General features: G+C 39.3%; 1 protein-coding gene across 2 annotated transcripts in view; it reads left to right on the forward strand.

Moving 5' to 3' along the window:
- The window catches only part of ANO9 (anoctamin 9), a 64,199-nt gene that overhangs the window by 30,318 nt on the left and 7,388 nt on the right, over positions 1-26,493 (forward strand). The window contains exons 9-23 of one of the 2 annotated variants that reach the window (XM_081937222.1): positions 6,081-6,177; positions 8,125-8,185; positions 9,426-9,442; positions 11,963-12,049; positions 14,295-14,459; positions 14,538-14,574; positions 14,929-15,040; positions 15,311-15,368; positions 15,897-15,994; positions 17,925-18,079; positions 18,580-18,732; positions 20,473-20,620; positions 22,366-22,473; positions 22,879-22,972; positions 26,108-26,220. In XM_081937222.1, the coding sequence (XP_081793348.1) occupies positions 6,081-6,177; positions 8,125-8,185; positions 9,426-9,442; positions 11,963-12,049; positions 14,295-14,459; positions 14,538-14,574; positions 14,929-15,040; positions 15,311-15,368; positions 15,897-15,994; positions 17,925-18,079; positions 18,580-18,732; positions 20,473-20,620; positions 22,366-22,473; positions 22,879-22,972; positions 26,108-26,220 (1,503 nt within the window). Of the gene's footprint in view, positions 1-6,080; positions 6,178-8,124; positions 8,186-9,425; positions 9,509-11,944; positions 12,050-14,294; positions 14,460-14,537; positions 14,575-14,928; positions 15,041-15,310; positions 15,369-15,896; positions 15,995-17,924; positions 18,080-18,579; positions 18,733-20,472; positions 20,621-22,365; positions 22,474-22,878; positions 22,973-26,107; positions 26,221-26,493 lie in introns of both variants that reach the window. The other variant, XM_081937221.1, reaches the window with a different exon arrangement.

A 26,493-nucleotide genomic window follows, 5' to 3' on the forward strand; every position in this document is an offset into this window, starting at 1 on the left:
AGGGACAATGAGAGAGCTCTCTGCATTATTGGACTAACACTGAATGACCAGCAACTGGTCCATATTCGTGGCGAAGAGTCTGCTGCTAGGTGTTGGAACACATTGCGGAGAATTTATGTTCGGGACAGTGTGGGTGCTCATATTCATCTCACACGGAAACTGTTTAGAGCCCGTTTGCAAAAAGGTGGTGATATGTTGGCTCATTTAGACGAGATCGAAGTATACTGATTTGAGGTATCTTAATGTTCGACAAAGCATTAAGGATGGCCTGATAAAGTTGGAATATTGTTCAACTGAAGACAATTTAGCAGACAACTTCACTAAGGCACAAAGTTCAGTGAAACATACCTCATCATGTGAAGGTTATCATCTTACATTGTGAGTGGATATATTGATCTACCCAAAGGGGAGAATGTTAGGGTGTAACCAACAAGTTGGGTAGACAATATATTGCACAAGGCATGTTATGTATCTTTAAGAGAGGAGATCTGCTAATTAGTAGATTACAGCATTTAAATTGCAGCTGATGTTCTCTCTCTCTCTCTCTCTTGATTGATGTATGATAACTGCTGTCTAACTGTTACTACTGTTGCTACTACTTACTGTGTGTAAGTTATTTACTACTTGTATCCAAGTTATCTTGGTAGTATTGGACTGTTTTTTCTGTGTATGACTTTTTGGCTGTGTTTATGGATTTTGCTATATTCTTCAAAAAGTAAAGTTTATTTTGTTACTTTACTATCCATTATTCAGTGTGGTTGCTTTATCTATCACACGCTGCGTATACTTTACAGGGTTGCTCTGTTATAACCTCGACCTGGGGTTCATTGCTAGTGCTTAATCGCACTAGTACCACTAACAAGTTGCAAAGTGTGGTAGGCGCCCCCTCCCTCCAAACTCATAGTATACATCTGAGTATAAGTCATTAATACATAGTCATATATAATCAGCATATTAATTCTATTGGTACTTTCAATCAATTTAATACATAGTAATATATAATCCACATGTTAATTCCATTATTACTTTCGGTCATTTTATATCAACGAGATTTTCTTATTCATTTTTGTGATCTGAGCTTTCTTGGTATTGCCCCTTCTCCCCCCGCCGGCAGAGCTCCGGCCCCTCCCGTGTCCTGCATATCCGTTGTATCTATCTCCCATTCCATCTGTTGTTTTTCTTTGTGGGTATATTCAGCCAAGATGTTTATCATGGTGTCCCTTATGTTTTCATCATCTGCTTCCATCACGTTTTGAAATCTAAGATAAAAGGACATTCTCTCAAATTCTGTTTTCATTTGCTGGGTATCAAGTTCTTTGTTTCCCTTCTGCACCGCCTCTACCCCCCCCCCCCTCACCTCCGCCACCCCACCCTCCACAAGGTCCAGTCTCTGTGAGTTCTTATGAATTTGGGCTTGGTTCTCTTTAATTTCCTCCTTCATTTCCTTTAATTGTTTCTTAATTTCCTCTTGTCCCTGTAAGAGTTGCTGAAGCATTTGTTGCAAATCCATCTCTGTACTTTTAGGTTGCATCAGGTCTGTTATCTTTGATTGTGTAGCAGGACTGGAAGTTGCTGATGTCGGGGCAGAGGTGGCAAAGCCAGGCTTTCCAGGGGGTGGTCTTTTAGGAGACATTGTTTATAGAGTAAAGAGTTCAGTCAGTGTAGAGAATGGACAGATAGAGCGGCAGAGCAGCCAGATGAGTCCAGGAGGCAGAGGATCCAAGCAGGAGAGAGTTTCTCTAATCAGCCTGGCAATAGAGTAAAGTTTTTCACCCCAGAGAGTTCAAAGAGTAGCAATCCACAAGAGATTCATCTGGGTAGCACGGAGACAAAGACCGGAAGCCTGAATTTTTAAAGGTGGAGTCAGGTTTCACAGTTCATGAAGACAATGGAAGTGTGCCATCTTGCCCTGCCAGCTTCGGGTTTAGAGGCATAACAATGTTTTCAAAGTTCCCAAAGTCCTCAGATCATCAGTAAATTATGGAGTTAAGTTCAATGAAAGTCACTTTAAACAAGGGTGTGGCATCATTGGTTGGCTCTCCCCCCTCCTCCTTCCCCTGGGGCTGAGAGCAAAATTGTTCCAAGCCGCCTGTCTGAGGGGGGGGGGAAATCCCCCTCCCTCCAGCCACGCCTCCAAGTTAGCCGAAAGAGAAAAGTTTTAAGCTGCTGAAAAGTTCTTCAAATCAGCAAAGGGAGTGAAGGGGGGTATGCGCCTCACCACACCGCCGCTGCTTCCTTCTACTTTTTCATTCTCCGTGCAGCCTGTACGCGAAGACGCTTTACGCGCCCTCCGATACTGCTCCCCGGTGCCTTGAGCGCGCAGGGGACCTCCCGCCGGCCGCTGCCGATGCAGGGATCCCCCGCGATGCCGCCCCTCCGGCAGGACGCCTCTTCAGGGCGTCCTGTGCCCCCCAAGGAGTGGGGAAGCCCACCGGGGAGCCGGAGCGAGCAAACGAGTTGCCCGTCGCCGTCAGCCGCCGGAACCGGAAGTCCCCAGTTGTTGCCTTCCTGTGTGGATACAAGCAGTCTGGAAAGAGGCAGAATCATTTGTCAGGGGTTTTTTTTTTTTTTGCTTTATGTGGACCCATTCAAGTGTGCCATGGATATCTGGAACAAACAAAAGGCCCATAACCAATATGAGGAGCAGATGAAAAAGAAGAGTTATTAACAGCATGCACTTTAAGAAGCAATATTATATAAGGGGATCTAAGCAACGAAGCAAATGATACTGTGTTTCCCCAAAAATACAATCTGTCCTGAAACTAAAGCCTTGCCACATTTTTCGCGTGGGCAAAAATATAAGCCCACCCCTGAAAATAAACCCCCTGGATAACCTCCCCCCTCAGGCCAGGCAGAGCACCGCTCACCGACATAGCACTATCCTGACGGTGCCAAGCCACAGGAACTGGGGGGGGGAGGAGAAAGGCGCTCACATTGCTTGGCGCCTTTGGGATACCGCTAGGTTGGGGAGTGCCAAATCCTGCTGGAAAATGAAGTCAGCATCCCCATAAAGCTCGTCTGCGGAAGGAAGCATGAAGTGCTCCAAAATCTCCTGGTAGACGGCTGCATTGACCCTGGACTTAATGAAGCACAGTGGACCAACACCAGCAGATGACATGGCTCCCCAAATCAACACAGACTGTGGAAACTTCACAGTGGACTTCAAGCATCTTGCAGTGTGTGCCTCTCCATTCTTCCTCCATACTCTGGGTCCTTGGTTTCCAAATGAGATGCAAAAGTTGCTCTCATCAGAAAAGAGGACTTTGGACCACTGAGCAACAGACCAGGTCTGTTTTTCTTTAGCCCAGGTAAGAGGCTTCTGACATTGTTTGTTGTTCAGGAGCGGCTTGACAAGAGGAATATGACATTTGAAGCCCATGCCCAGGATCCGTCTGTGTGTGGTGGCTCTTGATGCACTGACTCCAGCCTCACTCCATTCCTTGTAAAAGTCCCCAACACTTTTGAATTGCCTTTTCCTAACAATCCTCTCCAGGCTGCGGTCATCCCTGCTACTTGTGCACCTTTTTCTTCCACACTTTCCCCTTCCACATAACTTTCTATTAATGTGCTTTGATTCAGCACTTTGGGAACATCCAACTTCTTTTGCAATTACCTTTTGAGGCTTTCCCTCCTTATGGAGGGTGTCAATAATGGTTTTCTGCACAACTGTCAGGTCAGCAGTCTTTCCCATGAGTGTGATTCTTACTGAACCAGACTGAGATACCATTTAAAGGCTCAGAAATCCTTTGCAGGTGTTATGGCTTAATTAGCTGATTAGAGTGGGACACTTTGAGCCCAGAATATTTCACCTTTTCACAATATTCTAATTTTCTGAGATTGTGGATTTGGGGTTTTCATGAGCTGTAAGCCATAATCATCACAATTATGACAAATCACGTCTTAAACTATCTTGCTTTACATGTAATGAATCTATCTATATATTAGTTCACCTTTTAAGTTGCATTACTGAAAGAAATGAACGTTTGCACGATATTCTAATTTTTTGAGTTTCACCTATATTTGGATAGGAAACTCCCAAGAAATCCTAGAACTGTAGGCTGACCTGGGAAGCTGAAAAAATATTCCAGAAGAAGATGGTGAATTCATTTCTTATTATTGCAAAACAACCCAAAAAACTACATGTACCTGTTTATAAAGTCACCAGGAATTAAGTTTGGCTTGAGAGAGTCTTCCTAAATGTCGTGGTTGGGCAGATCTTACCTGATGTGAAATTATGGATCTTGACAGTATAACGTAGGCAATCATTGCCCTTAAGGAAGGCCAACAGTTAGACCCATTCTCAAAGTATTTTAGGTCTGGAGAACTTTTCCCCTTTAGTGCTTGATAAGGAATGTGGGATATTGCCATCTTGATATTTATGCGACAAGGGCACAAAGGGACAAAAAAATTGACCTCAGAATCACATTTGTGTGTACATGTGTGATATCATCCATGCATCCATAGTGATGACATCATATGCCCTTTGCACTCTGAAGAGTGCTACAATCTAATAATTGCAGGAATTTTTGCAGGTGACTTACCTAACAACTCACTTTTTTCTCCCTAGGATTGTTTCATACCACATTATTGCTTAAAGATCAACAAATCATTGCAGTTCTTCATGCTTTGGTTGTAATAATACTTTGATTTATTTTTGTCTTTATAATTATAGTATTTCCCCCAAATATTTTTTTATAACCATTATTACATTTTCTTTCTTTCTTTTTTAATTGAAAAAGTTTTATACAAACAAATTTTCCCCCCTTTTTACCCCCCCGACATATAATATAGATCACATACAAATACTATACCCTCTTCCCTCCCCCCGTCTTAAAATAAATTTCTCATTCAAATATTGTACGCCCTCAGCTCCCAACAATCATAATTTAAATTTCTCATATAGCGACAATAGCCCATTAACCCCATCTTCTAAATTAATTGAACATATATAAATCATAACATAAATTTCTCTTAAAGTAACAATATCCCATTAGTCCCATCTTCTAAATTAATTATACATATATATTTCCCCACCCTCCACCCTAACCCTCCCCCACCTTTCAATCAAACCCACCCCCCTGCCTTCCGCTGTGCACCACTCCAGTAATTCCAAACATCCCATATGTTATTTACTCTGTTCATCTGTCAATCTAAAAATTCTTACCTAAAGGCTACATAGTACTTCCTAGTCTGATATTTCTTCTGTATATAATCAATCCATTTCACCCATTCCTGTGTATAATTCTCCTGCTTCTAACCTTTTAAGAAAGCTTAAATTTTTGCCATTTCCGCAAACCCTGGCCCTTACTGAATCCATTGATCGATTGTCGGTAAAGAATCTTTTTTCCAGTGTTGCGCAATCAACAACCTAGCTGCTGTAACCATATACAAAACCAATTTTGTTTCCCCTTTAGTAAAATCCTTAATTATACCCAATAAAAACATTTGCGGAATAAATTGTATTCTTTTCTTAAATACATTTTGCATAACCCACCATATTTTTATCCAAAAAGCTTTAGCCTTATTGCAAGTCCACCATACATGAAAAAAAGTAGCATCTAAACACCCGCATCTCCAGCATTTTGGTTGAATATTTGGGTACATACATGATAATTTCTTAGGATCTAAATACCATCTGTAAAACATTTTGTAAAAATTCTCCCTTAAATTCTGTGACTGTGTAAACTTAACATTATTACATTTTCTGACGTTTTTGTGTTTTAGATGGTTTCTAATAATAGCATGAGTGACTTTTATATTTTTAACATATTGTGAGCCCTGAACTACTTTGGGAGAAGGAATTCCTTAAGGGAAGCCAATAAATATGCTTAAGTGGTACTTATCCAAACTGACCAGGAATGATAACTTATTACTTGTGCCATAATATTGACATACTGTGTCTCCAAAAAATGTAGCATGCAAAGCAATTTATCACCATCTATGAAATTTTGCAGGGATGGAATAGATGAGCATTGTAGTCAAGGACAACCAATAGCAACCTGTTCTGGCTGTGCCCTGTTATTGAATTGTAGGGATAATAAATCAGTAAATGTCCAATTTTGTTTATCTCTCTGATTTAGTAAAGAAATCTGTGAGGCCAACACTACCATCATGTGTCCACTCTGTGACCAGAAGTGTCCATTTTGGATTTTATCAGACACTTGCACATATGCCAAGGTAAGAACATAAAATATCTCACTTGTGATATCTGTCTTGTGGTTCTCTTATGATTCTAGTACTTCTACTGCCCAAGAAACAGAATATCCACAGGTAGTTATGCTTTCTCAGTGGAGGCTGCTGAAAAGTATCTTTTGATCTGCTTGCAAGGAGATCTAGGGAAGAGCCAGAGGGCCTGAGAAGAGCAAATGTGGTCTTTTTGCAAAAAGGGAGAGAAATATATATATGGTTCCAGTGATATCAGCCTTAGGGTTTAACTTCAGTACTTAGGTGAGTGAGGCTCTCAGAGAACAACTATCAGATAATGGGGCAGTACTAAAAAAGGCAATGGAATTTTGAAAGAACAAAGCATCATACTCCCATGAATATAGGGCGTGTGAGGTTACTTCCTTTGTTTTCCAAAAAATTGGCTTGCCTCTCAGCATCTTTTCCCACCTGACCATCAGACTTTGGCCTTCTAAATATTTTATGGCTAAACTAAGAGTTCAGTTTCCTTTGTCAAATCAAGAGTCATTTGATTTGTCAGATGGGCACTGTATAAATTTGAAAAATAAATAAAAGAATAAATAAATAAACAGACACTTATAAAGGGGATAGTTGCTTAATTTGACACCATATAGTTCCATGAGTGTTTAGATGAGTTTAATGTATAGTCTTTTGCTTGACCCTCAAATGCTCCTTCAAAAATATCTCAAAGATAATGACATGATTGCTAGAAATCAGCATTACTTTGTCCAAAATAGATCATAAGAGATTTCCCTTTAGTGGATAATGTGACTGATAGGTATGTAATCAACCTCAGTTTCAGGGAAAGTTTAGACAAGTTTCCACATTACATTCTCACTGCCAGGCTGTTAAGGAGTAATTTAGATGCCATGACAGCACAGGGGATCCACGACTGGCTAGCTAACACACTCATACAATAAAAATTATGGACTTTACATTAAATTGGGGAGACATAGCCAGTTATGTTGGGACCAGTATTATTCAACATTTTAATTTAACGACCTAGCTAAAGGCATTGATTGGCTGCTTAGCATAATTGGGAATGAGAGAAAATTGGAAGGTCAAGCTAACACTCAGAATAAGAGAATGAGATTTCAGTCTAAACAGGACAGTTTGGAAAATTGGTCTGAGAAATCAAGATATCCTAGGTATAAAAGAGAATTATAAGGATTTATATTTAGAGGGGAGAAATATGGGGCACGCATCTTAAGATAGAGAATATGTGGCTTTGAAATGCTGTATTGGAGAGAGACTTAGGTGTGGACATTTGAAAGCTGAACATGAGGCAGCATTGTGAAGCAGCTGCTAGAAGGGATTTGAGGAGATACCCTAAAGCAAGGGTGTCCAAACTTGGGAACTTTAAGACTTCTGGACTTCAACTCCCAGAATTCATGCTGGCTGGGGAATTCTGGGAGTTGAAGTCCACAAGTCTTAAAGTTCCCAAGTTTGGACACCCCTGCCCTAAAGGGAGAAGCTGAAGGAACATGGGGTGGTGCATCTGAAAAAAATAAGACTAAGAAAGTGACATTATATTTGTATTCATATATTCATAAAATGGTAGGTTCGCCTGCTTGAGCAGGAGGCTGTACTAGAAGACCTCCAAGGTCCCTTCCAGCTCATTCAATTCTATGTATGTAAAAAGGTGCCAGGGGGAAGATGAATAGGAATCCATTTTCTGCTTCTACGGGAACTAGAGCCAGAAATAATGAATACCACTTACAGTTACATTTCACTTAAATATAAGAAAAGAATTCATGATGTCTTTATGATCCGTGTCACAGCTGAATAGCCCACCCATCCATGTTCACAGGGGAAGTGGGGCATATGTGATCAAAGAAAGCAGAATGACAAAAAGCAACATTATGGGGAAAAAGCCACATACTGTTTTTCCAAAGAACTCTAGTGATTTACCTCTTCTCTTTTTTTCTTTTTACCATTTAGATCACCCATGTGGTTGACAATGAAGGGACAGTTCTATTTGCAATGTTCATGACTGTCTGGGGTAAGCTTGAGGAAGATTAATTTCATGAGAAATGCTGTTTAAATGTAAGCCCTTTTCTCTCCATAGGACAATCCTTTCTTCTCTTCATTGCCCCAATATTTTTAATCTCTTATTGTGCTACGAGAATATGCAATATCTTATGGGAAACAAATCATTGTATATGTTCTATTATATTCTTAACATTCCCTTAGAAATATATATCCTCTGCATACTTTGGCTGATTTCAATGGACCTGGGCAGTAGTTGGATAGGAGACCACTGGGAAATACCAAGGCTGTCACATAGATTTATATATAGCCACAGGCTCTCCTCCTTTATCAGCTAAGCCAGGGAAAAAGGTATGTATTGTGTCACAACCCCTGATAAAGGAGGAGAGCCTGTGGCTTAGTGGCTAATAAAACTGCCTAATATGTAATACAGCCCAGGTTCAATTTACAGTAAGGGTATGGCTAGCTGATGAGAGCTAAATAGCTTGAAATAGATCTATACTAGTCTCCCTTTATTTATTTATCAGCACAAATGCAACAAAATGTAACAAGGCAACATAAAAAAATGGCTTTCTGCCTGGACTGCTCCTAGGGTGAGCAGATAGACAGAAAAGGGAAGCAGTATGCTCCCTCCCATATTTGGACATACCAGGGGTTGTGACACAATATGTCATATATATATATATAAAGGCAGAGGATATGAATAGCAAGCCACTTCCATGTGGCCATATGACCAAAGATTGGGAATGAGAGAAAATTGGAAGGTCAAGCTAACACTCAGAATAAGAGAATGAGATTTCAGTCTAAACAGGACAGTTTGGAAAATTGGTCTGAGAAATCAAGATATCCTAGGTATAAAAGAGAGAATTGTAAGAATTGTAAGGCATCACGCTTGACTCAAAGGAAACATTATCTTTATATATCCTAGTATACTTTTTGAAAGTAATAGCTACTGTTTTGTTTTAAATGCACTCCGTGGAACTTAGAGAAGCATACTAGGTTACCTTGCTTGCAATCAACTCTGTGCATTAAGCACAGATCTTGGTATAGCTTTTATAAACAGAGTTGTGGTAGCTCTTAAATGCCTTCTATAAATTTTATAAAATGAATTGCCCTATTCTATGCAGAATACTGGAGGATTCATGGAAGAGATTGAAAATGATATGTTTGCTGTCTCTCTGTCTCACCCTCCCACCTTCCTTGTTCCCTCCCTCCCTCCCTCCCTCTTTATCTTATTTGTCCTTAATGTACAGCCACTGTATTTTTGGAGGTATGGAAGCGACACAGAGCTAAAATTGTCAGTCGTTGGAATATGTACCAGTGGGATGAAGAAGAGGTAAGGCCAGTTCTTTTCTCATACATAAGAACATTCTTAATATCTCTGATGGCAAGGAAAAAACCTCTTCTTTAATAGCTTTAGTACAAGTACAGCTACTAGACAGGTGCTGATGTCTAACCTGACATATTGTATCAATAAATACATACATTCATACATACTTTCTTACATAAATAAATAAATACATAAATAAGGAGTTAACATTTCTACTTGTATCTTAGACCAAGAATCAGCAATTGTTTAGACAAATGGCCCCAATTCCCAAATAGAGTCCTTTTATGCAGTGTTTTGAACACCAATAACTGAAATTAAATTAAAACAATCCATGTTTACATGTTCCAAATGCTCAAAGAGATTCCATGCAAAATCACAAAGCTCTTATTGTATTTGCCTAGTATTAGTGGACAGGTTGCATTGGGTGCCATCTGGAATGTTGCAGATGCTATATTGCTGACTGCCACCTGATATTAATGCTAATATCACTTGAAAATGTTGGTAGAAACTTCAGCAATTTTGCACTGAGGCAGAGATCAGTAAAAAAGCTCTATTACAGTTGAACAGTAGTTCCAGTTGAGATTCCTAGAAATTTTCTCTTGTCTTCAGATTGTCATTCTGGGATTTGAAACAAGGAATAACAGTGGTAGTTGTTGGATTGTCCATCAGCTCAGTTTAGGAAGGCCTATGTCTTTCATTCCATAAATTGTTGATTTAGCGCTATTCATTATCGTATATATCTCCAGGTTTTTATAAAGGTTCTTTAAAGAAGCTTATTTTGTGATTTTTCTGTGACAGTTAGGATTTTTATATAGGCATCGTAATTCTTAAATCAAACTTCCGGCAGAGTTGGTTAGGACAGAATAAGTGATGGTGAGTTAAACTCTGAATCAGTCCGTTTTGAATGTTGGTAATTGAAGTGACACGAAGGGACACATCAGTGGCTCAGTGACTAAGATGCTGAGCTTGTTGATCAGAAAGGTTGATGGTTCGAATCCCTAGCACCGCGTAACAGAGTGAGCGCCTGTTACTTGTCCCAGCTTCTGTAGTTCAAAAGCATGTAAAAATGTAAAAAGAAAAAATAGGAACCAAACTTTGGTGAGAAGGTAACAGCATTCCATGCGCCTTTGGCGTTTAGTCATGCAGGCCACATGACCACAGAGATGTCTTCGGACAGTGCTGGCTCTTCAGCTTGGAAACGGAGATGAACACCACCCCCTAGAGTCAGGAACGACTAGCACATATGTGCAAGGGGAACCTTTACCTTTACCTTTAATTGAAGTGAAAGAGACGGGGTCACATATACTCCTCACACTTGCTTTTAGCTGTATCCTATCATCTAAATAAAACAGTCTCAGATCTCTGAAAGAGAGTATTTTATTATTTGGGACAAATGTAAAATAGCTTCACATGTTCAATCCTTGATTTATGAGGCTATTAGGGTAGTAGTGGAATCAGAGCACTTATTTGCATATAGAAAGATCTGTCTCTGGCATTTCCTGGAAAAGGCGTAGAAATAGGAAGCATTTGCCTTTTTTTGTTTAATCAGCCTAGGAATTTTTTTGCAGCCCAACTGCTTTCTGTCCCATTTCTGTCTTTGTATGCAAATGTTTTGCATATTTTAACTCAGTTGTCTCATGTCTGTATTTTGCACACAGTTACCCCTAATCACAGAAATGAGCAAATGACCCCCAAAATCTCTTAGGAAAAGATATTTCTAATCTTGTTGGTTGGGATGGGGGCAGCATATACTTGAGGAAATTTAACGTAGGTCTCCATCTCCTATGAAATAGAGATTATAATAGTTTTACAGTTGCTGAATTATTTGATTGCTTCTGTTAGGTTCTGAGGATAATTCACAGAGGTAGCTAATATACATACTGCATATTACTTTACATACTTTACATACTGCAGAATCAGAATTCTAACCACTGTGTCACCGCAGCTTTCACCCCTAACTTCACCATGGATTTTTTTTTTTACTGCAGAATTGGGGAACGGGCAAAAGTAAATGGCAAACTAATCATTTAGTATGTCGCTGCTGATTAAATACATTTTTAAAATCCAGAATTTGTCCCTGAAATACAATATTATCCCAATTCAAACATTGATTTCAAGCATTATCTTAATGCCAAGTCTGGTTGGCTATAAGAGACCATCATGAAACAAAATTGAAATAAAGGAAAAGATTCTCTTCTCACTTTAATAACCTCAGAATTTTAAAGCCTTCAGGCATTTAAGAAAAATGTGATTACTGTTACCACTGGGATCACAAAATTGATAGGAGTTAAAAAGCTGAGTCAGAAGAGGTAATATTAATAAAACTTTCTTCCTTGTAGTCCCTTTTCTGAACAGAACAAATAATGATGTTTTCTTCCCACGTTTATACAAATGGAAACCTTAACAAGAGGTTGCTAAGTGTGACTGTACTTCTTTCTGTAGGAGGAAGTGGCTTTGGAGCTCATCAATAACCCTGAAAATACCTCTGAGGAGTATCAGCATTCATATATCCGCAGTATAATTGTGCTTATTTTAGCTCTTATTATGGTATGTGGATATGGTTTTCATAATTTACTTTTCATATTTATTTTGGATGTTTATTAATGGTACGTATATAAGAAAAATACTACACCTTTGGAGTATAATTAGAAGAGATTCCTGTAAATGAAAAGGCATTTCAAAAGATTTCTTTATTTCTAAATAATAAAAATAAGCAATGTTATATATGCCTAGATAATAGGCAAAGCATGCATTACATTTTCCCCCCTGGTCTTCACCGCTTATTGTGAAAGAATATGCCAGCTGGACACCAATGGGACATGTGAATAAGATACCATTGTTGCCTAGAAGTTTAGGCATGGGGTTTGTATGGAGTGAAGATCTACTCCCTGAATTTGGGAGATAAAACAATTTTACCCTTTGCAATGGGAATTTTTTGCAAACTTGAAAATATGAATCACTTAAGTAATTCAGGCAAAGCGTAAAGCATTTATTAAGGGTGGGAAGATTTTTAATAGACTATGGAAAAAAATAATACACACATTCAGTATATGTGATAGAAAGCAAGTGACCAAACAATAAAAGACGTTCATTTCATGTGAAAATTGAATCCAGAAAGCATTGACTCCAGATAATATTCCACAAGTGGCAAATTTATGGGCCATATCACCTTTCCCAATTGAGTCAATATCTTAATATACTTGCAAATATTCAAGGACTTCTAGAATACGCTCCCTATTGTTTAGTTGTTGGAAAGGTTAGTTCTCCCTATCAAAAGAAGAAATGGCTTTCTTTAAAAGAAAAATATGGTTTTCTATACTTTAAAAGAAATATGGATGCCATGCTCAGGGCCGGATTTAGATGAAAAGAGGCCCTAGGCTATATTCCACTTATGGGGCCCTTTCACCTCCCATTTTTAAGTTTGTAAATTACATGAGAGATAATAAAATACATCATTACTGTGATATATATCAATGTATTAAATGAAACATGTTGTAATTGGTACTAACCTTTATAAAAAATGTGGCACGGATAAATAAAAGGCCCCTCTTGATCTTGAGGCCCTAGGCTGAAGCCTAGTTAGCCTATAGGAAAATCTGGCCCTGGCCATGCTAAAAAGCTAATATCACCTTTATTAAAATGCTAATAAAGAAACTTAAACACCCAGACAGGTGACACAATAATCTCCTGGAAGGCAGCTGACAGTATCACTTTCAGCAGTTTAAACCCTTAGTTCATTTTTCTGGCCAGTACTACTTTGTCTAACCCACAGGATTACTGTTTATTCAAATAGAAATGGATACAGGAAACAGAAGTTTTTTCTACATTCCAGTTCTTGCCCCCATTAATTAAACCTACCATTCAGCTGTCCTGGCACATCAATAATCTTAAACTTGGAACCCATAGATGTGTGAGAGATTGGGCATTGCCACAGATCACATAGCATCACCATCAAACTACAGTTGCCAAAACTGAGATGTTCTTTAAAAGATGGTCCACTTTAGTCGAAATTTGTATTCTGAAGGATCCCTAAAGGGACTTTGTGCTGCTCTTCCAAAACTTGGATACACAAATGGGATTCAGATCCCATTTGGGAGCTAGGAAAGTAGGAAAAAATAATTCTGGCCGTTGTGAAACTCTCCAAGAAGCTTCAGACATTGGAGGTTTTTATGAAAATAAAACCCAGATCTTCCCTTCCAGATGGAGCTGAAATTTGGCACAAATCAGCAGATTATTTATACTGTTTCATAATGCAGCAGGACAACTTTTCCCAAAAAAGAAATTTGGAAATTTTATTTTTAGAAGATTTTAGCAGAACTTTCTACGGATAAGAAGTGGCAGAGAGAAAAAGATTAGCCAGCCATCTTCTGTTCCATCTTCCTATAAAAAACCCAAACAAACAAAACTTTCAGAGAGGTAGTATGAAACAGCCAGCAGTTAAACATTTAGAGTTTATGGCACTTTATGGCACTTTCAAGACTAATAATTTTATTATTTAATCAACATAGGTCATAACCCATGTCTTTAGATCAGAGGTGGGTTACTTCCTGTTCGGCCCAGATCAGGTGAACCAGTAATGGCGGCTGGAGGCTCCACCCACCCACCCGAATGTTATGCATGATTGCGCACAGGAGCGCACCCAAAATGATAGTAAAAAAATTGGCAACCCACCACTGCTTTAGATGGAATTGATGTAGTTTTATCATGCTTACATGATGGACCACCTGGCCTTCCATTGTTCTTCTGATGTTTTCCTTTTTGGTGCTATCAATACTTTCTTACCTCTTTTTAGATATGTGTGCTGATTGGGATTGCCCATGCCTTGGTCATCTACAGGGTTGTGCTGACAGTAATCTTTACTCAATCCAACTCACAATTTCTTCAAGAGAAAGCCACTACGGTGGCAGTCCTGACAGGTGCAGTGATGCACTACTTAAGCATCATCATTATGACCAAGGTACACACTTTTTACTTATTTTGAAACTGTCTGTTTTGCAGGCACTCTACACTTGTATAATTTATATTTCTATTGCAGGTGAACAAGTATATTGCACACTACCTCTGTGAACTAGGTAAGAAGAATCTGATGCTGCATACATTCATCCTTCTATTTGAAATATATATGTACTGAATGATTGTAGAGCAGCCTGTTTTCATCTGAGCTGTCCAGCTGTTTTGGGCTGTAACTTCTGGCAGCTCAAGATAGCATGGGCAATCATGAAGGATGAAGCAAATTGAATCTCAATACAACTGGAAAACAATTTGATAGCTGAAGATTTCTGTAGGGGATGAATGAAGACTCACTACAGAGATGTTCAATGCTTCATGACAAATACTTTCTTGAAACGGAGTAAGGCGTGCATGAGACAAGATCAGATGTTCCAAAGGCTATAATTGACTGTATAATTTTATGCCTTTTTTCCCAGAGAGGCCAAGATCATTCAGCGAGCGAGAGAAAAGCTATACCATTAAAGTCTTCACCTTCCAGTTCTTCACCTATTTCTCTTCTCTGATCTACGTTGCTTTCTTCCTAGGGAGGTAAGCAGTAAGTAGTAAACTTGGGAGAGTTGTGTATGTATTGGGCAACTGCAGGTATTAGAGCTGAAACTCAAGATCTACGTTTTATTGAAAAATTTGCCACATTATTGAAAACTTAAGATTCCTACCCTCAATTCTTCATTTATCCATGTCCTTTGAAGATCTGACTCTTGTTGGGATTTTTTTAACATATCATTCTGTATATGATAATTATCAAAGCTATCATTAGGATTGGGAACAATTTATATTTTAATCTCACTTCCTTATTAGGATTAATGGCCGTCCAGGATCTTATGTACGTGTGGCTGGCAAATGGAGATTGGAAGAAGTAAGCTACCTTACTACAATCCCCTTTTTCACTCCTGACTTGATCTCCTATTAAATTAATTTCTCATTCATCTCTTTTCATCAATCTCTTAGCATATTGGGATGATTTAAATCTTGGCTCCAGATGGAGATAATTCTGTTGCTTAAATCTCACTATAACTTTTGACTTGCACTCTGAATGTTCTATAAAAGTTACCAGAAGGAAGCATCCTAATACATGTGTTCATGACAGTAATGGGTAGGCATGGATGCAAGATGCATAAGACAAGTTCAGATCATGTACTTAGAACCAACTGGGTGGATCACTCTCTCTCGGTGTGATCTTTGATTTGGGAGCGAATAAAATGGATATAAGAAAGACCTTGTTTGCCGCCTTGAGCTCTTGAGAGGAAAAGCTGGACAAAACGTAAGAAATGTACAGATTGTGCACTTTTTCTTTCCTCGTACGCCTTTTGCAGAGTGAGAGTACAAAACAAAATGACATTGGAAGCACTCTTTGCTTACAGCGCATTCCTTTTTCTTTGTCTAGTGTCATCCGAGTGGTTGCATTACAGACCTTTTCATTCAGATGTTTGTAATTATGACATTAAAGCAAACTCTCAGCAACCTCATGGAGTACTTTCTTCCGTAAGTAGATCAAATCCAGCTCCCTCTTTATTTTTCCAGATCATTGCACACTTGCAGCTCAAGTGAAAAAAGTGTGTGTGTGCGTGCGTGTGCGTGTGTATGCATGCATGCAATGACAAGTTCAATTCTGGGAAAAGAAATGTTGAACTGTACTTCTTTGACTTCAAGGCAAGGAAGGAGTTTTGTCCTTTCAAAGCAGGTGAGCCAATATCTAGGGATATGTGTGGGACCTCTCTTCTTTGGGAAGATGTAGTGCAGCCCATAGGCTTAAATCATCTACATCTAGGATATACAACATCCTGCAATGGCATTACTTTCCTCAACATGCACCTTTGCCTGTGAGATATGTGGCGTGCATTTTTACATTAAACAGTTGGAGAACCATGGCATGAAGGAGGCTCTCTTGGAGTTGGCGATTGTGGAATAACAACGTTCTGTGCTTTCCCTTTTTACTATTGTGATTCTTCTCCCCTGCACACATACGGTAGCTCTATATAAGCACTTGGAAGTAGGGCGTGAGGGCAAGGACTTCATTCACGTGCCTGTGCTTAAGGGCTTATACACATGGTTACAACCGTTTGCCCCATTGTGGGAATCCTATTTAAGGGCATCTTGAGCTGGTAAACTGCAGGAATCCTATCACAAATATTTCTTGAACAAATACCATGCTTGCTGCTTCTGCACTTCAGAAAAAACAACCACCACCACCTTTTGTCAGCAGCCAGAGGGCAGCACAGTGACATAATGATGATGTACAGAGTCGTGGCTTTCTGCAGGATTATAATTACTATGGCAGAGCAGGGCCCGTTTTTTATTTGCTTTGCAGTGTAAAAGTGCATTAAGCCTCTCTGAAACTTAACTCATTTGATTTCTTTATTCTTCCAATGAAGTTTGATTTGGAAATATTTAGCTGACAACTGAAATTTCTCCAGAACTTGGAAGTCCGCAAGTGGTTTGGTATCTGGCAATTGCCCATCTCATCATACATAGAGAAGCGATTATTTAAAGAAATTGCCTCACTTCTTAAATGGAGCATAGCTAGTTGTTTTCCAAGAGTTCCTACATTATACAGATGAGCATGTTAGGGTCCCATCTACAAAAGGGCTTCATCTGATAAGGACTCAGGAAGAGAACCTTTTGTGCTGAGGCACCCACCCGCTGGAACATCATCCTTCCTGAGGTTAGATTGGCTCAATCTCAGAGTGCCATCAGGATCCTCTGGGCACGGAGACTCTCCAAGATAGCTGTATTGTCTGTGAGCTGTAGGCTGGCCTTTTCATGAACTTCTCTTTTTTCCCCCCAATGAAGTCCTTGATGATCTCTGAGTGTGGTTGTTTTCTTGCAGACATTTCATTACCCAACTAAGTAACATCACACTGAAGAAGCAAGCTCAGAGAGCACCAAGGACCCCATCCCTGAGCTAGAAACATTCTCTTCTATTGATATTTTTTTAATGCTTAAAGTTAACTGTTTTAAATTTCATTTATATGCATTTGGTTTTGCTGTTTAATGTGTGAGCCATTCAGAGTCAGCTGAGATGGGTGGCTATGTAATTTTTGAAAAAATACCAAGGGAACAGAAGTGTTACCTCCAGTGTGAATCAAGCCTATGAATAGCTGTTTTCTTTGCAGGAACATTCAAATGGCTATTTGGAGAGTGATCTATCAACTGTTCAGAGTGCAGATATTTTAGCCTTCATGAAAAAAATATATCAAAGAAATTTGAAAAAGAAAGGCAACCTGATTAGTTGAGAATCTGGGGAAATGGGAGTTGTGGGTTTCCCATTTGGGGAAGTCATCAAGTTGTAGGGTGGGTGGATTATGTCTGTTGTTAGCCTCCTTAACAGTGGATATTCATGAGCACCTTAACAGTTGACAGATGTCTACTTTTGAATCTTACTTTCCTTAACATTACATGTTTGCCCTTTCAGTTCCCTGACCTACAAGTGCCGCCTGCTGCACAGAAAGCCCCAAAGGGTTAATGTGGAAGAGACATCCCAGGACTTGTGCAAGGAGGAATGGCTATGGAACTATCAGCTCAATGAAGTCAATGTCTTCACCTTGTTTGATGAATACATGGAGATGAGTAAGTGAAGTTCAGTGGAAAAGCTCACAGAACATTATAAGACTCAGCAACCTGCGATGGGGGCCAAACTAAGGTTAGAATGCTGGCTGTTTTGTCAGTCAAAGCTACACGATAGTTTTGAGGAACAAGAGAATGAAATACTGTAGCTGTATTGTTGAATTGATTGCTTTCAGTACTTCTTATCACCAATGCTTTGAAAGAAATATTCTTCATCGCAATAATAATGTTAACGTCTTGAATCCAACTTGTATATGCCCAGTACAGTTAAGATATTGCATTGTCGCTCATAAAGCTCAAGCATTTTGAACTAGAGCTCCCATAAGGTTCTTTTAATGACAGATGTTTTCCTTGGAAAAGGAATAGACACCATTGTACCCTTATTGCCTGCAAGCTCTTGGGACTAGAATATGCATATCCTTTTTAAGCCAACAAATTTAGTAATCAAAAGTTCATGTTGTTTAATTTCCTGCCTCTTTTCATCCTCTTCTTTATATCCTTAGTGATACAATACAGCTTCACCACTATTTTCGTGGCTGCTTTCCCCCTTGCACCATTACTGGCCTTTATCAGTAACATTTTTGAGATTCGGTTGGATGCTATCAAAATGATGAAACTGCAGAAGCGAATGGTGCCCAAGAAAGCCAACACCATTGGTAAGATGCAGATCAAAGAGATTCCCCCCTCCCAGCCCATTTGGTAGGCCTGTTTCATGCGTCAAAGCAGCAATTTTACTGCAATAAGATATTCTTTCGATACAGCTGCTTTTAAACAAGGGGATAGAATTTTGGGATGAGTCAAATGCTTTGATAGTCTTTGATGTCCAATGCAATACATCACTTCAAGCCTTTTGGCTAAAACCATTTAAGTACAGTCTCCCAAGTCACAATCTAGTGTGGTTTGGTCACAGCAAGAAGGTCCAGATAGATGCTGTTTGGAGAATGAAAATGAGGAAGGCAATATTCCCATTTCTCTCTCTAAATCAGTGTTTCTCTACCTTTTCAACTTCAATGCCCAGAATTTCCCAGCTAGCAGTTAAAGTTGCCAGGTTTGAGAAATAACACAGCTCTAAATAACACACATCACCACATTGTTCCATATTGCTTTTTCTCTCAGAGTGATATATATATATATATATATATATATATATATATATAGATAGATAGATAGATAGATAGATAGATAGATAGATAGATAGATAGATAGATGATAGATAGATATAGATATAGATATAGATATAGATATAGATAGATAGATAGATAGATAGATAGATAGATAAGATAGATGATAGATAGATAGATAGATAGATAGATAGATAGATAGATAGATAGATAGATAGATAGATAGATATAATCTTGTCCTTAGGTAAGGCTGTTCTTACTACTCTCGTTATGGACTTTCTATCTGAAGCATTGCTGCCACCAAACCAAACAGTGATGCAGTTTGTTAAAATAGTCTCAATTGTACCTCTATAGAAAGTGACCAAGACAGAAGGAAATCCTTGTTACTCCAATTAATTAAGCCTGCAGTTCATTTATATTCTACATTTTCCACAAATAAATGCTGTATTTAAAGCAGTTTGCAGGAAAAAGACTATTCTTCCCTATAAGGGGCAGGGGTAAGGATTCATTACAATTAGAGTAAATTCTCTTTCTTCCACATATTGACTAAGACCAGGGGTGGGTTCCAGCTGCTGCTACTGCCAGTTTGCTCAGGGACGCGCTGCACAGGCATACAGGATGCGGGATCGTATCCTGCCCCATACATCCCTCCGGCCGATTTGCTCACACAGAGAGGGACTCCTCCGGGTGCCGTCCACTAGGCTGTGCCAGCGGGCGACGCCTAGGGAAGGGCCTTCTCTGTGATGGGCCCGACCCTCTGGAATGACCTTCCCCCTGACATTTGAATGACTACGGATCTCCGCTCCTTCCGTCAGAAACTTAAAACCCACCTATTCCAGCTAGCCGGCTTGGCCTAATTCCACCTATCTCTATTTTTAAATTTTTAAGATTGGTTTTAAGGTCTGTTTTTTAATTTTTATAAATTGTACAGGGGTTGTTTAATTTGATTTTTACCTATGTGTATGATTGTTTGTACGTTTTAAATTTATTCCTGTACACTGCCCCGAGTCCCACCGGGGAGAGGGGGTGGTCTAGAAATTTAATAAATTATTATTAATTATTATACACACTTGATCCATGCTATGCGTGCATGCACTGTACTAAAAAAATCCTTCTGCGCATGCGCAGAAGCAAAAACAAGAAGCAAAAACGAGAGGACTGATTTGGGGGTGTGGCAGGCTAAGTTACTAGCTACTCAGCCGAACCGAGCCGAACTGGTAGGAACCCACCTCTGGACTAAGATAGTATCTCTTTTGTTTTTCATTCCCTTTACAGGTATCTGGTACTACATCCTAGAAACAATTGGTATACTCTCTGTCATTGGCAATGGCCTAGTTATTGCCTTCACCTCAGATTTCATCCCCATACTGGTGTACCAATATACATACAGTCCATGCAAGCAGAAGAACAATACTGGCATTGAGTTAGTATTCTCTGAAATTCTAACATGGCTATTAAATAAAATGTATCATTTATTGGTTCTTTATTTAAATAAAGATATTGTTTGTAGTTTTCCTCTAAGCTTAAGGTTAATAGGAGAAAAGATATGGATAATCTTCATTGTTATCATCATAGGAATATAACTGGGTTTCAAAAACATTGTATGTTTGTAAGGATTAGTGAGCTTGTATTTGTAGTGGACCCTGTTGCTTCTCTTCCCTGTTTGCGTGACGTGTTTATCTATGGTAAATAATCGTAAATAACTTAGTTCAGTGGCTTGATTCACATGATATGTTGAACCACACAGGCTGGGTTCCCATTACTAAACAATCTAAAATGTAGTTGAATAGCTGAGAGTGTTATGTGCCTGCGGCCTCTTGGTGTATGGTTATGGAATAAAAAGGTATATAGATTAAAATGAAGGGGAAAAAATAGAATTAGCCAAATAGAGCAATGCTTGAAAACCACAGAAAAGGAAATTAAATAGCTTTTTAGACTGGCCACATTTTGCAAAAGTATTGCACTGAGGAAAAATATCTCCCATATTCGACCATCAAAGAACCCAGTGACTTTTAAGTGCTTTCTAACGTAATCCAGATGCATATCCATGTAATATTTTGTTTCATGTTTCATGTAATAATGAAATTACAATATTAGGGCACACTTTTGTATTTAGGCTGGTAACTGTAATTTGCGATTGGAAATCTGAAACATGGCATGTCTATCAATGTTGCTAATAGGAACTACAAAAGAATTAAGATAGTAAGTATATATTGTTACGAATAGGACAGACATGGAATGGGGCCTTCTTTCAGGATCATTTGAAATCTCATTCCATGGCAGTGCTTGCAGCAAAGAGGACTTATGATAGAGGATTCTTTGATCTATCTATCTATTGTTATCTAGCTATCATCTCTCTCCTTGAGCCTGGTATTAGTTTCTGATGCTTTTAAAGGAAACAACTATAAGACCTTTACCGACAAAGTTGTTTCTTGACCCAAAAAAGTCCTTTCTAATAATAGCCCAGTATCAAATCAAATTGCATTCTGGAATCTGAAAAATGATTTAAAAAGTAATGGACTGATTTTCTGGATTAATTTCAATCAGGGTTTCATCTGGGATATGGTACTGAGGCTGCTTTGGCCATCTTGGTATATCAGTTGGGCAAATGCAAAGGAGTACCAACCTCTACTTCTCCTGTAACTCTCAACAACTTTTTATAGTCAACCATGGTCTTTTGGCAGAGTTAGATCATGGGGTCATTGCTTTGCATTGGATCCAGTCCTTCCTCTTGAGACATGCCCAGAAGGTGGCACTACAAGAGTTGTTCAACAGCTAGGTCACTGACTTAGGGTTTCCTCCAATGTTCTATGTTGTCTTCTGTTTTATGTAATGTCAACATAAACTGCTGAAAGAGGCCATTAGATTTTGAGAGTGAGGTGTTATCAATACACCAATAACACCAAGCTTTCTTGCTTCTCCCCTTTTAACAGCTGCATGATTCACCAAGCCTTTGTTAGTTAAATGACAGAGTTTGATTTTAACAGTATTAAATTTATCTTGTGAGTTCCTATTTTAGACTGCAGTTAGGTTACCTTGAACGTTAGAATGAACCAAAAGGGAAAGAAATGACTAAAATAAAATATCTTCTGGTCCAAAATTAAGTGTTTTACAACTTGCAGAACTGAAGTATTGCATACTGATTGTTGCTTTGTTGTGCTTCCATAGCTGTTTGACAGGTTATATCAACCACAGCCTTTCAGTTTTCAATGTCCAGCACTTTGAGAATACTGTGAATCTGACGGACCCAATGGGGAATAAGATAACTCATTGCAGGTATTGGCTAATGCCTATCAATGTTCCTGTGCCCTCCGATTCAAAACAGAAAGTACACAGCAGGCCAGACAAGATTTTTGGATGTAGGCCTCCTCCTTTTCTATAATTTGTATTCAGCACTCTAATGAAAGAACTGATGTGTACCAAAACTGGTTTTACTTAAGTACTAGGATTTATTTTATGCTACTTCTGTTTTCTCTGACTATGCTCTTTAGACGTTAAATAATAAATTACATTAAAATAAATGATTTTAAAACGAACTTTGCATTGGCATTCTAAGAACCTTTGCCTATTAAAGCAGAGAAATATATTTTAAAGCAGAGAAAAAGTATGTGAAGGATGCTTGGGAAAGTGGGAAAAATGAATAAATTGCAAAGTTTACCTGTTTCTATCCACTTTCTGCAGGTACCCAGACTACTGGAACAGTGATGATTACACTCATTCTGTTAAGTTTTGGCACATTTTTGCTGCACGTGTCGCCTTTCTATTTGTGTTTGAAGTAAGTATTTGGATTGCAAAATCATGGAGATAGTCGTGTGCAGACAGCAAAACCTACAGAGTTAGTTTTGAAACTATTTATGAGCATGCACTGAAGAACCCTGTTGAAGACAGATATACAAAACTTTCTGCCAAAAGGCAACTTTTGTCTCTAAAGCTTTCCCATCTGCCCCATCCCCCAGGCCTCTCCTCAAGCTCCACCACATTTCTTTATCTGAAAAAGTGTCCCTTTCTTCACAGGCATTGTGCTGTCTTCCTTTGTGCATGTGAAAGAAAAGTAGAAGGGGTTGTGTGTAAGAGTGAGAGTGGAGCATGACAGAGAGCAAGCAAGAGTGGGGTGGGAAAGGGCTTCAGCATCTGCATCCAGCAGTGGACTTGGACTGTGGTCTATTTCTACCTTAATGGTCTATAGCAGGGGTGTCAAACTCAAGGCCCACAGGGTGCTTAGATCTGGCCTGCAGGGCTGCCCTGGAAACAGTGAAGGACTGGCCCACAGTGCCTCTGCCAGCAAAAACTCTGCCATGTGAGACCCTCCTGAGCTCCATTTGTGGCTGTGACGGCCTCCTGCAGTGCTCTTCCAGCAAAAACGGAGCTCAGGAGGGCCGCGAGCTCTGTGTTCACTGGCAAAGCACTGCCGTCGCAGGCAAAAATGGAGCCTAGGAGGGGGGTGCTCCTGACACGAGTGACATTGAGGTGGCCACACACACCATGGCCACACTTACCCGGCCCCCGAGGTTAAACACAACCCTGATGTGGCCCTCAATGAAATTGAGTTTGACACCCCTGGTCTATAGTTTTACTGGATGCTTGATTAATTCAGCAGGACGTACAGTATCACACTGAGACCTTTTGACTCCTTCAGCAAAAATGTGATTGAAATCCAAATCAGTTGCTTCATCATAAACAGATTATTAGTTGAAATCTTTCCTTTTCACAGTTCCATAGCAGTTGAACACCTGCCTTTTAACAGTTCCGGAGCAGGAGAAGATTGTCCTCAGAAACTAGGTGTCAGCGTTCCAAATATCATGCAGAAATAAATCAGAGTCCAAGGCAGAGTTATCCTTAAAGTTCCAATTTAATAAAGCAGACATGTTGGCACATCTGTGAAATTCCAACTCTGATTTATTTCCTGGAATTCCACCCAGTTGAAAGTTCATAATCTTATGCCCACTCCCATAAATCCATCACATGATCCAATCTTCTTCTTCGACCCCGACAACTCCACTCCGTGGGTTCTGGTCAAGTGTCAAGGTGCGGAGACAAAAGATGACCTTGGCCTTCTAGAAAGAATGACAACAACACATTCCACAAATCTACTCCTTTCTATTCCCCCCTCCCAACTACTACACTAATGAAACAGCATAGGAAAATAATAGAAAGTGTGGCAGGCCAAAGATCCTAAAAGGAACACAACTACAGGCCTGACACTAGGACTTTATACCTCAGCAGATAAATCAGGGTGGAATCTAGTCGCTTGACCAGAGAAACTGACCATTGAAAATATTCTGTTTTAAAAAGCTGATGATGTCAGAATTTTTGCAGTCTCTCCCCCGCCACCCCAAGCTCCAAATCTGTTAGCAAATAGGAATCCCTTGGTATCTACCAGGTATTGGAGAGGTCAGATCTATTTAGGATTAGAGATTATGTTTTGTCCTAGGATATGAGCATCGATAGAACCCTCTTTCCAAGAGGTAAAAAATAGGAAAGCAATAAAGGCAGGGGTGGGTTCCTGCCAGTTCTAATATCTTCTATAGAAGTGCTTCCACAAATCTACAGTGCCATTTAGAACCGGTTCCAGCTCCCTCCTCCCGCCCATCCACACCACGCTTGCCCCCCCGTGCTCACTGATTGGCTGGCTCACCAATCGCCCCACCCGCCTCTAAGAATCCTATCTAAACCTTAAAGTCTTAAAGCTGTCAAGTTTGAACAGCCCTGGGTGGTTTTTTTCTAAAGGGCTAGAGGTGCAAGGGTCTTGTAACTTGACAGCTTTAAGAGTTGCATGCTTCAAATGCCATAGTTTCTGAGCCAACATTTGGGCTGCTAAGCAAGAGTGTTGTTAAGTGAGTTTCACCATATTTTACAAGTTGGCCTCGCCCACCCAGTCCCATGACTGCTAAGCCACTCCCACCCAGTCACATGGCTGGCAAGCCACTCCCACCCAGTCACATGGCCAGCAAGCCACTCCCATGAAGCAGCCACACCTATAGAAGAGGTTCTAAAAAATGTTGAAACCCACCACTGAATAAACGGAGGAAAAAGATCAAGAGACCAGAAAATAAATACAAAACTGCAGAATTAACAAGCGGGGAAAAATATAAGATATTGTATATAAAAATAGTACAAAATAAGAAATATAAGAGAATCAAATGTATATATAAGATGTATTGTATGGAATCAATAGAGATAAAAGATATGTAAAAATATGTGTATGTATGTATGTATGAATATTTAGATAGATGGATGGATGGATGGATGGATGGATGGATGGATGGATAGATAGATAGATAGATAGATAGATAGAGAGGGAGAGAGAGAGATGATAGATGGATAGAGATATAGAGGTATAAAGTATATATGTATAGATAAAAGAAACATAATGGATATTTAAAAGATGTAGAAGGGTTGCAAAGACAATATAAATGTATTCTAAAAAAGAAAAAAAAAAGAAAAAGAAAACAGAACTCTCTTTCCAGTTATCAATAGAAAATACTTTATCTCATACCTTGAATGCCATTTCCAAGATTCAGAAGGCATCACCTTATCTTAGTTGGATTTACATTTTATGCTAATCCATAATGTGTGCTTAATTTGGCATAGTGTATGATTTCTAAAGTTTGGATTTAGGCTTTATGTGCACTATGATTTGTTTGATAAACTATAAACTCACCGTTAAATCAGAGTTGGCACAAAGAGGGTTTTTGACCATTGCCTCTGAAGGATCAGTGATGATTTCTGTATGATGGTTGATTTAAATGCTATTATAATTCTGAACTGATATCCAGTAGTAATTAAATTAATCCATGTATCCAAGTAGTTTAGAAGAGCAGTTTTCTTGACTATTCAATATTGCCAAGAAGACAAAGCAGCTGTGTGCCTGAAGGAATAATATGGTAATTATTCTCTGATCATTTTCCAGCATGTGGCTCTATGCGTTAAACTAATTGCGGCATGGTTGGTACCTGATGAACCCAGAACTGTTAAAAATTATCAACTGAATGAAAAACGCAAGAAACTAAAAGTAAAACTCACGTAAGTGTTTATCAAGAACAAAACTCTCAGAGACACGGCATTGAACCCCAAGATTGCCATTTGACAATTGGGGACGTTCATCTTTTCCAAACGTATACAAGTAGTCCTCGACTTACAAAAGTTCTCTTAGTGACCATTCGAAGTTACAATGGCCCTGAAAAAAGTGACTTATGACCATTTTTCACACATATGACCACCGCAGCATCCCCATGTAATTTTTGGTAACTGGTTCATATTTATGACGGTTACAGTGTCCCCGGGGTCAGGTGATCC

This window comes from Natrix helvetica (assembly GCF_964273705.1).
Source record: "Natrix helvetica genome assembly, chromosome: 1".
Taxonomy (NCBI): Eukaryota; Metazoa; Chordata; class Lepidosauria; order Squamata; family Natricidae; genus Natrix; species Natrix helvetica.